At 46.9% G+C, this 13,997-nt stretch overlaps 1 protein-coding gene across 1 annotated transcript; it reads right to left on the bottom strand.

Annotated features, from left to right (window-relative positions):
* Positions 1-933: 933 nt before the first annotated feature.
* Positions 934-2,613, bottom strand: Nfs1 (Nfs1 cysteine desulfurase). The gene has a single exon (XM_084577504.1). It carries the CDS (start codon positions 2,510-2,512, stop codon positions 1,166-1,168), a length of 1,347 nt encoding a protein of 448 aa, XP_084433630.1. The 5' UTR covers positions 2,513-2,613; the 3' UTR covers positions 934-1,165.
* Positions 2,614-13,997: the final 11,384 nt, after the last annotated feature.

The following is a 13,997-nucleotide window of genomic DNA, read 5'->3' as shown; positions in this document are numbered from 1 at the left end:
ACATTAATGTACCTGAACCTTTCCACACAGAGAGTAACATACAAACGTAACGATCACACAAAAAGCTGTGAGAAATAAAATGCGTTTCACATTAAATCCAGTAGTGCATGTTTTAGACAACGCTTTACACTTTAGGCATTTATGTCATTTATACCTAGTTCATGAACAAACTAATCTACTGAAATTAGCAGCAATAATGCTCTGAAGTATTGGATTCACTCTACTTTCAAAAACAACCATTTTACATTTCTTTGGATACTAAGGATGCCTCTGAAGATGCGAACAGACTTCTATGTGCACGCCACTTGGTTTGGTAAGCTACCCCATCAGTTACAAGGTTCTGCCATTTTATCAATAGGAGGCACCAATTCTAATAATTAGTCAATGTGATAGCCAGATCCAGTATGCAGTAGCTCCATCTGTAATTTACCAATTGTGCTATGCATCAAATGCAAGGAGTACAGCAAGTGGTGACCCAGATAACGGCGCACCTAGATGAGATTTGAAACATGTTTGAAGAGATCAATGCCCGAACTTTTCAGGTTCGCTTGCAGATCTACTGGTGGCTTCTTTATTCAATGATTATAGCTGTATTTATGAACTGCACTGCACATCTGACAAGTGACCGGGGACATTTTTCTGAGTGAAGATTAATGAGCATGCCTGCTTAAAAATGCAGAAAACTAGTGTTTTTAGTTCTTGAAATAACAGGTAAAACACTGATGACTGGAAATCTCATTGTTTAGTAGACGTGTGTCTGTCGCTCAGTGTCAGCATGCTGTACCACTGATGCTTTCAAAGACCTAATTTAAGGTAAAGTGTGAATATTACAAGATCATGCAACAGCAAATTCAGAAAATGAGCTAAGGCACCACAGAGGCCGGGGAAAGAACTTGTACAGCAGTTGAGTGTGTGATCCAAGACCCCCCCCCCCCCCCCCCCCCCATGCACTTCACTAAAAATACCAAGCCTCCACCTGCTGCCATTATAAGCATCCATGTGCAATCAGAAAGGCTTCCACGAAAAGACTGTACAGTGGTGGCGCTGGTAATTGTAGCTATGGCTTGCTTCTGTGCATCTCACTTTCTTCAATCGTGCCGCAGAAACAGTGAAATTCACCCATTCTAAAGCTCGCATTTCATAGCAAAGTGACATGCTAGCAGGCTCAGTGCTGTGTCCACTGGATGGACTTGAGGTCAATGCCTTCCTGAACCATCTCCCAGAGAGGACTCATTTCCCGCAGCTTCTTGACCTCCTTGACGCATTTGCGCGCCGTGTAGACCACTTCCTCTTCGGAAGTGAAGCGGCCCAAGCCAAAGCGAATTGACGAGTGGGCCAAATCTTCATCCGCCCCAATGGCCCGCAGGACGTACGACGGTTCCAGAGACGCCGACGTGCAAGCCGATCCAGATGACAACGCCACGTCCTTCATGGCCATGAGCAGGCTCTCGCCCTCAACGCTGGCGAACGACAGGTTCACACAGCCAGGGTATGTGCGCTGCGGGTCGCCGTTGCGAACTACGTGCGTCAGCTCACTCGTGATAAGCGAGACGAGCAGCTCGGACAGTCGGCTTACGTGCCGGTGGTCGTACTCCATCTCGCGGACGCAGATCTCGCAAGCGGACCCCAAGCCCACGGCGAGTGGAGTCGGCACAGTGCCGCTGCGGATGCCACGCTCCTGACCGCCACCGCTCTGCAGCGCTTCGACGCGGACTCGGGGCCTGCGGCGCAGGTAAAGGGCTCCGATTCCCTTGGGGCCGTAAATCTTGTGGCCACTGATAGACATGAGGTCCACCATCATCTCGTCCACGTCGACGCGAATCTTGCCCACAGCCTGCGCGGCGTCAGTGTGGAAGAAGACCTTGTGCTTGCGGCAGACAGCGCCGATTTCGGCGATCGGCTGCGTCACGCCGATTTCGTTGTTCACTGTCATCACCGACACGAGAGCGGTGTCGGGACGTATGGCGTCTTCCAGCTGAGTGACATCGACAAGACCGTTGCGGTTCACCGGCAGGTAGGTGACGTCGAAGCCCTCGGCCTCCATGGCACGGCAAGAGTCCAAGACACACTTATGCTCAGTCTGTGTAGTGATGATATGCTTTTTCTTCTCCGCGTAGAACCGAGCGACGCCCTTTATGCTGATGTTATTGGATTCGGTGGCGCCGCTCGTAAAGACGATCTCCTTGGCTTGAGCGCCAATCAGAGCGGCGACTTGGCTTCTTGCCTTTTCGACTGCAGACTCGCTCTCCCAGCCGTACGCATGTGTTCGCGAGTGCGGGTTGCCGTAGTTATTAATTAGGTACGGCAGCATAGCGTCCAGAACGCGTGGGTCGAGTGGGGTCGTCGCTTGGGCATCCAAATAGAGGGGCCTCAAGTTACTCGCCTCACTTGCAGTATCCAGCTCGTACTCACCGCCTAGGAGCTTAGACGGTATAGAGCACATAGTCCTTGGCGAGATGTTCTTTACCGCCGGCCGCGGCACATGTCGAAAGTTCCGCAGCAGCGCAGACATGATTGAATTTTGGTCACGCTGTCCTCGAGTGCGCGGTCAGTTGCTCCGGCTACTCCAGCAGACAGACGCAACAAATAACGCGGCGGCCATTGGCTTGTGTTGGCTTTGCGTAAGACTGTTGTTGACTTAGTGCAACATATTAACAAGTGCAGAATTAAAATTTTGTTGTAGAATATCTTGTATTTACGCTATTGCGCATAATTTTTTAACGAACATAAATTATGATAAAAAGTTTGGCTACGATCGATAATTAATTTGCCATTTAAATTATATTTCAAAAAGTGTTGGTTATGGTTTCGGTTTAGAGGGCTAATTGATACTGAAGTCACTGGAGATGAAAAGTTTTCAGGAGGCTCAACTCAAAGCTTGCGCGGCAGGCTTGGGCGACCAGGGCCCAGTTACGCAACGATCACATCACAAGAACTTTAACAAACCTGTCAGCCAGCAACAGATCCGGCGATTAAAAAAGAATAATAAAACCAGTAGTTTGTGACAGATTTATGACAGTTTTTGTTCACAGTGGTTTTTGTGATATGATTGTAGCGTAATTCTGTCCCAGAATACGTTACAGTAGAAAGGGAGAAGCAGAGCCCGTTTCAGCCTGGCCTAAACCCAAGGGAGAAGTGGCGCATATATGTAGATACCGGGGAGGGAGGGATGGTGGTGGGGGGGGGGGGGGGGGGGGGGGGGGGATTACATGATGGCCACGCGGTAGTAGATGGTCGCGGGAACGTCTCACGCCCTAAATAAGAGCTCATATGCGACGGCGGAGAAAACTGCTGTAGCACTGGCTTGCGTCGGGACGGACGTGAAAATACTATGCGACAGCAAGATTGCGATTCAAAATTTTACCAAGGGATACGCCTCCTCCCTATGGCGGTGAATATCCTATGCGAGCGTAAAATAGACAGGAAAATTCCTTTAATATGGACACCTGCACATGCTGCCGCCGCCGGAAACGAGGCGGCCCACGAGTTGGCTCGTAGTCTATATCACCGGGCTTGGGGATGTTGGAATGATCTTTATGATACTGAGCCAAGACACGATCTGCTGCCGCAAAATGATACCGGTGCGGACAAAAGTGAACGGAGCACGATATTTTCTTCTAATATTTTTCACGCCTTGTCGTGATACGTGCGAACCGGTAGTAGACGCCAGTGCCCTTTAAATTGGACACATATTGTTTTCTTATCTCCAGTGCAGGAGGCGTGAGTTTAATTTGAAGGGAAAAGCGTGCTCCGTTTACCTATGTCCGCACGCGTACGTCCTGGCTACCGTTATATGTGACTTCATCATAACTAGTACAAAACGCGAGAATACCTGGCTTAAGGAAAAATGTGCAAGCTGTATAGCTGGATCAAAAATAGCAAATTAAGCTGTGAGTATACTCTAAGACAAGTTGACTACCAAAATGCGCATCTATTTGTACCAACGAATATTATGTGATTTCTTTAATAGTGAGATTAATGAATGACAATATTGAAAACAGCATAATATACACATGATTCCCTAAGCTATACTTACAGCGAAACTGTTAAAAAAATGCAGGGAAGCTCCATACACAAAACAAGGGCACAGTATAATATTTTGCTGGGCCCTGTGCCACGTCGGGATAGAACTGTAACGAGCTACGCGAGCCCAAACTGCTGCAGTCAAGAGAATGAAAATAATCTTTGAATTTCTACATGAAGTTAAAAAATGAGAGATAAATGGCAGAAGGTCTGAGATAAACAACTAAGCAATACCAAGCTTCACTTGCAAAGCCCAGCACGAAAATCCTGCAAGCACCAGGAACGTTTTATCAAGGTAATCTAATGCCATCTTCGCATATTGGACACACTTCCCAAGAACGACTTCTTACTGACAAAAAAAAGAAAAAGTATGGTATGACGCGATGGCGTAAGCTACCGCTCAAAGTATAAAGCCTCTACCAATTTGCCACATGCTGCAGACATGCACACGTGCATGTCTGCAGCATGTGGCATGAGGGTAACATACCTGGCTCAGAATGCAAGTGTCCTGGCAGGCTGATTCTGATATCACCCTCTCTGGAAGGAGAGGCCCGAGGTGGCAGCTCCTGTAAAACGTAAAGTTAGGCTATTACCCTAAGCCTAAGTAGTCAAGGGTTCGACGAAAGTTCGTCTGGTCAGGCATGGTAGTTGAGTGAAAAGAGTGTCAGTCACTGACCAAGTCAATATGAAAAAAGAAGACGTTTCGGAACCCCTACGGGTTCCGTGATCAAGGAACCCGTAGGGGTTCCGAAACGTCTTCTTTTTTCATATTGACTTGGTCAGTGACTGACACTCTTTTCACTCAACTACCCTAAGCCTAATCAGTGTGCGGCCACGTTAGCTGCAAGCATCGCTCAGAACGCCGATGATGACACCGGATTTTTTTTTTTTACCGCGTTAAATTAAAACTTATTTGTGAAATCTCTGGAGACGAGCTCTCAGTAAATCACATTTTATATTCATCTACACAAAACTCGAGAAACTAAGAAAAATAGTGTACTGAATTTCATAATGGCCATGCACATCCGTTCTCAGGGAATGTAATTGGTGATTTTAGATTTGTTGACTTGTCGCGTGTATTTATGCTTTTAAAGGAAGCAAATGACTTGATCAAACTACGCAGAATAAATTAATAGAGTCGAGAAAAATAAAACTAAATAAAAAAGTCTTTTTAGACTCGTGTTTAATGCATGGTATCCTTAGCTGCTTATGCGCCAAAAAACCCAACCCAACACACAGGTATTTTGTTATGGGATCTGTAGTGTAGGGATGCCTGCCACGCGGCCCAGTACCGGTACCCCAATTTCTGGCCAACATATCGAATAGCAAATGTATCTGCTTTGGCCCAACGTACTCCTAGACATTGAGTCTTTTCTTGCTGCTTTAATGGAAACGCGGGGCCGTCTAATTGAATGGTGACGAAAGCCAAGCTAGCTTGCGTGTCCGGCCAAAGCTACGCTTGACTGCGCTGAGCAGTCTTGTTATACTGAACTGATTTCCATAGGAGATTCTTTTGTCCGAAATAACACTGATTCTGCATGCGTTCTCGTGGTACTTGAAGCCACGAGAACCTATAGCTCTGCTGTCTCATGTACTACGATGGCCTATCTGTGCGCACACACAATTTGCACAGGGCAATAAACAAGAGTTATTTAGCATATGTTTTTATTTTTCTACAAATCCAATCAGTAGATATATTCTTGCTTCGACAAACTGGTGAACGCTGACGAAAATAACGAAACGCGGGGCCGTCTAATTGAATGGTGACGAAAGCCAAGCTAGCTTGCGTGTCTGGCCAAAGCTACGCTTGACTGCGCTGAGCAGTCTTGTTATACTGAACTGATTTCCATAGGAGATTCTCTTGTCCGAAATAACACTGATTCTACTGCGTTCTCGTGGTACTTGAAGCCACGATAACCTATAGCTCTGCTGTCTCATGCACTACGATGGCCTATCTGTGCGCACACACAATTTGCACAGGGCAATAAACAAGAGTTACTTAGCATATGTTTTTATTTTTCTACAAATCCAATCAGTAGATATATTCTTGCTTCGACAAACTGGTGAACGCTGACGAAAATAATGCTGCGCCAGGTTTGAGTAAATGTAGTCTTTGTCAAAACTTCGTGCGGCTTGTAATGTAGTGTCCCGAATCCCTTGAGGGTAAGAAGACTTTGTATCCTACCCTCTCCAGTGGGAAGGACCTCCACTAATGCTAAATCAGCGCCACTACATTGCTCAGAAGCAGACCTCCTGGGCTCTACACTTATGACAAAGGCTATACGTACAAGAAAAACAATTTCCGGACCAGCGCATCTAGGACAGAGCCCGGGGCTCGGCCCACATCAACCGGCGGGAGGGGGGAAAAGGACACTTTTTCCACGTGCCGTGCATGTTTTCCTCCTCTCCTCTGAAAAACCAAGTTGAGAAAAAATTGCCGAGATTTAAAGAGGCTAAACATGGCATAACGTGCGAAAGCATTAGTTTGGCGTAGTTTATCTTGGTGTACAGGGCAGATGTAGATGACATCACTGTCTTAATTCTCGCCCGCTGTTATTCACGTCGCTTGGCACAGCGTATCGACCACTGCCTTAAAGGACCAGGCTCTCTATACATTGCACAGCAGACTAAACTCACCCGGCCCATCACGCGACCATAGGTCCATGTTTTCAACGGGCACCAGCTTCGCCGGTGTAGCAAAACCCCAATACCTCCAATGGTGCTTTTCTACTCTACCTTTATAAGGTTCCGGAAAGCGGCGGTGGCTGTCCTTATAATATGTAGTAATTTCTTTGAATGTAATAAGACATTGGGTGGGCTCGGAGTAGACTTCCCGAGCAAGTTTGAGTGCCCGGGGAGAAAGCGCGCGGGCCGCCTGATTGGCTAACTCATTGCCCAGGAGTCCCTGATGGCCGGGGGCCCAGATGAGATTACAATTTTGAGGGTCGCTTGACTGACAACAATTTTGTAGAATGCGCTTGGCTGGAGGGGGTACCCAACCCAGCTCATTCCGATAGGCCCCCTTGGAGTCGGTAATGATGTATTTTACTTGTGGGAGGGAGAGGATGAGCATAATCGCGATTTCCTCCGCGTATGTTGCGTTGTGGGCCTGGAACTTGAGTCCATGCCACTGTGTTGGTGTTGTGGACCACTGCCGCGGTAAATCACCGGCAATGTCCACGTAGTGTACATGTTGCTGTCTACCATAATGCCGCTCCAGTGCCTCCGCACGCGCCTGGCGACGGCCATTATGATCAGAGTGACATGTTGCGCGGAATGGGTCTGACCCTGAGGGCGCGTCTCCAGGGTTCTGGCGCTCGTACCCGTTCCTCAAAGGTGGTGGTGCATTGGATGTGTAGTCGGTCAAGAATGCGACGACCGGATGGCGTTTGTTCCGGCTCACACGAAGAAATACGTTTCCATACTGCTACGACGGCTGTGTGGCGAACTTTTGCGAACCGGCCACGTTCCAAGATCGGCGCTTGTGGGCGCCGCTGCTGGCCGAGGAGAGCGTCTGGGGTCCTTTTGGGTGTCACCTGTGAGGAGCCGCCGAGCACACGGAGCAAGTGGAGTACCACATCGTCAATGGCCTACGACACAGCTCTTGGAACATGGTTCCTTCGAGCGAGTCCGTCCTGGCAAATAGTTCCTAAATGCTTCGTGAGTTCCGGCAAAAATGCACCTTTACCCAATTCCATCGATAGTCGTTTGCTCATCAGAGTACAACAAGTAAAGCGACGGATTCTGGTGGTCAATTTCAGCACTGTCGAGTTTTCATGAAGCCGCTTCTTTGTTCTGCGCTTCACTGCATCAGCGGTGCCCCCTCGCAGGGCTCCATGGCAGATGCCATATAGAGACGGACGCGACCATGGACGCGACAACCGGAGGCGGCCATTTTGGTAAAAGTCCGCGAGACCGTGAGCGTGGAAGACACGTTTTTCTGTTCGCTTTTTTCTTTTCCCGTGTATGCCGTGACGTCACACATTTGAAGTGATGCCACTGGCTGGAGGGGGCTATTTGCCGCTTTTTTCTTGACCTGTATCCGACTATAGAAATATTCAACTATAATAGCAATATTGAAATGCGCTGCAGCATCGTTCCATGCACTGCATCCCACTGCGATCTGCGACGCACGCGGCCTTTATGTTCACCGTTTTGCCAATGTTGCCAGGTTGGTACGCCATAATTTGCGCTAGATTTGGCCCAAAAGGCGCGTGGAAGATACTGGCCACCATGCTGCTATAGGGACCGGGCAGCTGAACGGGTGGCGCCGCCTCTCGGCGCATCGCTCAATCGCCGGAATGCGCCGGCCCCGGCCGGCGCATTGCCAGCGCATTGGAGTCGTTGGTTTGTGTGAAAATTAGAAATCCTAAGGTTTAGATGACGTTGTGGGTGAATATATCCTCAAGTGAACAGAAAGTTGGGCTAGTTGTGTGAATATGTCCAGTGAAATGAAATCTGGCCGAACAAGGCTGGCGAAGCGTGGTGCGCTGTTGGCTCTACTGGCAGCTGCGCAAACTCGTCGGACGTTTTTAAGTCGATTCATTTCTACGGGTTTCCACAGAAGCATGAGTGGCGGGTGACCTAAGCATGGTTCTTTGAAAGGCAAAGGCACGAATCTACGTATTTGGTTACTGTGTGGTCATGGAAAGTGCCGAATTTTTAAAATTTCGCTTGCTACCGGATGCTCTGTGCCTTCTGCCGCACTCCTTCATCTGTAGTCACTTTATTGACAATTGGAAATCGAAGTAACCCAACAGCGTAAGTTACAGCGCTAGCATTTCTCCGCCTGTGTACAAGAAAACCCCAGCACGGAAAAAGAAAAGGCAGCTCCACCATCGTCGTTCGGGCTGCGTTACGATCTTCAGTGATGGGCAGAGACAATGTTTGTGTGGATACTTTCGCTGACATAGTCAAAGATAATTTACTTTTTTCTTTTAACAGAAAGAGCAGATAGGAGACATGAACAATTCCTTTTACCATGATCTTGTCATTTTTCCTCTTTTCGTTTGTCAACCAATGAAAATGCGCTGAGAGCTCTGCGTTGATACTCTTAGAATTTGTTAACATTTGTTTGTGGCATGTCCATTTCGCCTAATAAAATCGCTCATTTCACAGCTCAATCAGTACCGCATGGTCACAAAATCTGCTATCGGCTTCATATAAAAGTCGAACAAGAAAAAAAATACAATTTAATTTGTGGAAACGAGCATAAACGTAGCATTTTTTTTTAGTTTCGAAGGCCGTGTAGCAGTTTTTTTTTTTTTTCGCATTCACGTTGCACCTGACACGGCTTTACGTATTTTCTCAGCAGTGTCCATTTCCTGGCCCGCCTAAATACATGTGTTTCTTATCGGCGTTTTAGTGAACGTGAGATTTCCTGATTGTGGCGTAGTATGACAAGACCTCTCTCAGAAATTGCTTTTATGGCCAATGGAGATAGATTTAGCACCAGTCCGGAGCGCTGCAGTGACAAAGTTGTAAAAGGAATGGCTTTCAGTTATCCGGATTCCTTTACGTGCAAATAGAAAACTACATACATGGTCGTGTCCCCTCACACTCATCAGGTATCGAGGTCAGCTAGGTATCGACCCCGCAAGTTCGTGGAACGCTGAGGAAGTAGACCACCTTAGCGAACGAGCCATCAAAGGGATTCATTTAACAATAGAACGCCCTCTTAGTTGTCGGTTGCTTATCTTACAACACATTACACTGTGTTTTCTTTTTTTTTTTGTATTTAACAGTTTGACAGTATTGGACTATTGCCTTCAGATGTTCAAGGCAGGCGCGGTCAATCGCATTGAACTTCCTGCGCTGAGAGAAGGCTAGCAGGAAATTTTTTTTTTTCTTTTCACAACCTCCGCAGTATGTCGGGAGAAAGGCATGCATAGTATAATATTTTCAAAGTCAATTATATGTAGCAGCTCCGACGTGTTCAACAAGAGCATTGTTGTATATGTAAAAATGATGCTGAGGTGGTATTACTCATTTGGCTTATATTATGATTAGGTTTGATGGTCTCAAGGCCGGGTTCAGTGAGCTATTGTAGCGTAATTGTGCAGGAAGTCCTGGAAGTATATGTGTGTTTGCTATTCCAGCCATAAATAGGATCCTACTTTTGTCCTGCTTGTTTATTTTTCTCCTTTTACAGCTCTCGTTGCAAGGTTGAAACTGGCGTATCATTTGCTATTATTTTACTCTGAATCGTTTGAGCCTAGCTATTACCAAAAAAGACAAGTGCAGCATCTTTTTCATTTTACATGAACGCTGACCATTACAACTACCACTACTACGGCGCCACGGCTACACGGCTCGGCGGTATTTTATCTTCAGGCAATTTCGACTAGACCTAATATAAGATAGACGCGCAGTGCACGCGCAATTCCCGTCTTCGAAGTCGCCTTAACAAGTGCCTAACGAAGGTGTTCCTAGCGCATGGTGAAATCACGCACGCGGCATTTTCGAGTATGCGCCGAGCGGTTTCAAAAAAAAATAATAATAAAACACGCACGCCCTGCCGAGAACGGCCCTTTTCATTTCCAAGATTGCCCCGTCAAAAAATACTCCTTGCGATTACTCAAAGAAGCAAAGCTCTCAAAGCCACACCGCAAAACGACGGGTAGGGACAGGCTCAAAAACGCCTCGCAGAACGGAAACGACTGCGCCGCTGCAGCTGCCTCGCCATTCCGCTGTTTCGGCACTCCGCCGCGGTCGGCGCTGTTGCACCGAGGCGACGGTGGCGCCGTACAACGGGCGCCCGGTCCCTATAGCCAATTTAGAGGCCAGTTTGCGATAAGGATGCGAACTGATGACATGTAGGTACCTCACATTGTATGCCGTACAATAAAGATCTTTAACACACTGCCAAACTCGGTTCTGGTCTACCTTTGCGAAACCGCAAAAAAAAAAAAAAAAAAGAAAACTAGGCCAAACAGTATTTTCATGATTATTAATCGGTTCAAGCGAGGGTAAACACGAAATTTTTTATATCGTGATTGGTGGCGCGTAGAATCCCCTCGAGTGGTTCCATATCGACCATTTGTGGGTACAATTCACCTCGGAAGGCGTACTAGGTACTAGTCTATTTCAGGAAACACAAGTCTCCCTTCCGAGACGGCCGAAGCAGCCATGCTGACATTTTCTGGGTTCAGGAAAATATCTGGTCCGGCCGAACAAAGAGAAATACCCGAAACTGCGTCGCAGCTAGCTCTCTGCGTCGCGGAAGTCTTTTGTTGCCACTATCTTTGTATGTCGCATCTTGGCTCCTTCATATCTCTTTGTCATCTCTGGGCTTAACCCGTTTTACTAGAATGACGGAAAGGGCGATTTGGTATGCGCAGAGTCGGTATGTGCGCTTTGTGCCTGCGAAGAAACGTCATCACAGTAGTTCATGTGACTCCAAAGACCATGTGAGTCAGCTGCCAGCGCTACTAGGAAGCGACAATTGAGAGTTTCAGTGTAGGGGACGGCCGCCTACCGCTTAGGGGGATAGGGTAATTGCGGGGCGACAATGGGCACTCGCAGAGTGTTATGATGAATAGACGAAGGGTGCAGTAATCGCAGGCACACTGGTGCCCAGCTATGATCCTATTTCCCTAACCGATAGGTTCACCCTCCGCGTGTGCGTCTGCAGGACCTGGTCAAAAACATTCCCGTGCTCCTTTGCGCGAAGAACACGCGACATTTGGCACGTTTTCTGGGACCTTGCTGAGACACATCGGATGAGACACGACCGATCGGACGTTTCTCTCCTGTACTCAGACTTCATTAGTTCCTCATTCGTGTACGTGTTACCGGCTGCTCGTCTGCAAAGTCACAGTCTGACCAACTTGCATTCCTACCTACCGGTGAGTTATTTTTCGCATTGTAATTTATCAATCATTTTGTTTTATTTCATGTATAAGTACAAAACATTGGCAGACCAAATGCTTTGTTCCTGCCGTTCCTCTCCGCTTTCTTGATTGATAAGCGTGGAAGTTTGTGGACTCTCCAGGCGTCTGTCAGTTGCCTAAGTCCTTGACTGAAGTTGAAGATGGATCAACTGAAGATAACTACGTGCTTTTACGAGTATTGGGGCACCTGCTAGTGCTTTTTTTTTTCTTTTTAGATTGCAACCCTGTTGAGTAGACCTTCGGGTAACGCCACTTACAATTAGCGCTACAATAAGGATGCTGCGGAGTGTCGCGGAAGGTTGCAAAGGCCACAACCTTTATTTACTGGTCATGTTTGGTGTTATACGACAATGAAGTTGTAAGAAGTCGATGGAGACAAAACACAGAAGGCATGCGTGTCCGTGTGATGTCAGCGCTCTTAAAAATATGGGAGAGGCCTTCACCCTGCAGTGGGTATAGTCAGGCTGCTGCTGCTGCTGATGATGATGATGATAACAGTTCTGCGTTTCAATGTTTCAGCGTCCGTTTTTATGAGTGCTAAAGGGAGTATTAATGATGAAACAATTGGGTGATTATTCTAAAGGCACAAAGCTTTTTCAAAAAATATATTGTTTTTAGTACACAAAAATGTGTTGTTAATCAGAAAAGACAACAAAAAGCGTTGATGCTCGGTGTGTAAGCGGCGCATCAAGGTGCATTCAAGCAGATTATGCTGGCACGAACCAAGATAAATTCGCCTGCAATACTAGCGCAAACGGCGAATTAATTGAGCAAGAAGTTGACTTGTTTTTTCTTGGAATTATTGCTCTCCATATAAAGACTGGAATCCATGAATTTGCTGTGTGTGTTGTTTCAGAAGAAATTTAACCTGTGGAAGAAAACGCAAACTGGATCTAGTTTTCGAGAATTGAATTTTCTGCGTGCGGTATAAAGCACGCAGAAAATTTCTTGGCATGACACGAAAAATGCTAACAAGCCTAAATGAACCAGGTCGGAAAAGATTTGTTCCTTTATTCTGCAGTGCGCGCCTGGAACCACAAGCTTTGCAGCACTGCGAAAGGTTGGGGCGACCTGTTGCAATCAGGATCATGTGTACTGCAATAGGGAATTGTGGTGACAGTAGGAGCACAATTATCTATTGTAGTGTCCAGGGGTGAGGGTGATCCTGATTGGACTACGTCTCCCCAGCCTTTAGCAGTGCTGCAAACAGCTTGTGAGAAGAAGTATAAACAGGTTTTTTTGTCATGCCGCACCATATCCCCCTCCCCACCCCTTTCCTTACTACCGCGAACAAATAACAATCGTCCTTATAGTGGGGACAAAGGCCTGTCGTTTTCCTTTCGTTCTCAGAACTCTTGGAAACGAGTTTCCCTCTGGCATGCTATCGGGAAGGGCAAGCAACAATCTGGCGAATGGCGGGGCCCAAGCAGGTCTTTCCACGACGTCACTTGCTGCATCGCATCCTTTGAGAAACGTTCACTACTTCGTAGTTGAGTTGTATCCGATTATGGACGTGCTTCATATAAATGCTGGGGTTTCGTGGAATAAACCTAGTGGAACGTTGGCGCCAGTCCTATTGCTTTATATTCCTTCTTGCCCTTTCGCGCCGTATTCAGTAGAAAACAAGGCTATTAACCGACTGGCCCAAACCAGTGTAGTTCTAGTTTGCGTGTGGGCGATATACAAACAGTAGCCGTCCGTTCGCCTGCAGTGCAGGTAGACGGTGAAGTTTTTCTTTTTAATGCGAAAGCATTACTTCTCTATGTTCACAGATTTCTGTCCGCAGACCGCGTCAGCAAAATCGTGTCCGCAGCCGATGTGTGTAATTGAGAAGTGGTAAAGGTTAATGAATAGTGTGTATTGATAGAGGGTGACGTAATGTTGTGTCCGGTCAATAAATTAATTAGGTAATTAATTGGAGGCAAAAAATGTAAAGTCGACAATGGTCTTATTAGCCAATGGCTTGGCGCCACATTTGAATGTATCGAATACTAAAATAGTTAATTAAATCAGTCAATTAAGGTGACGTAAAGGATGTGACGTCACCTTAACTGACTGACGTCACGCAACCTGAAGTCGAGT

This window comes from Amblyomma maculatum, chromosome 8 (assembly GCF_055883805.1).
Source record: "Amblyomma maculatum isolate TAMU_Amacu chromosome 8, ASM5588380v1, whole genome shotgun sequence".
Taxonomy (NCBI): Eukaryota; Metazoa; Arthropoda; class Arachnida; order Ixodida; family Ixodidae; genus Amblyomma; species Amblyomma maculatum.
Note: the sequence above shows the minus strand (reverse complement) of the source record. Positions and strands in the feature narration are given on the sequence as shown.

Coding starts and splice junctions, on each gene's coding strand:
- Nfs1 (XM_084577504.1), bottom strand. CDS start 2,512: ATGTCTGCGCTGCTGCGGAACTTTCGACATGTGCCGCGGCCGGCGGTA.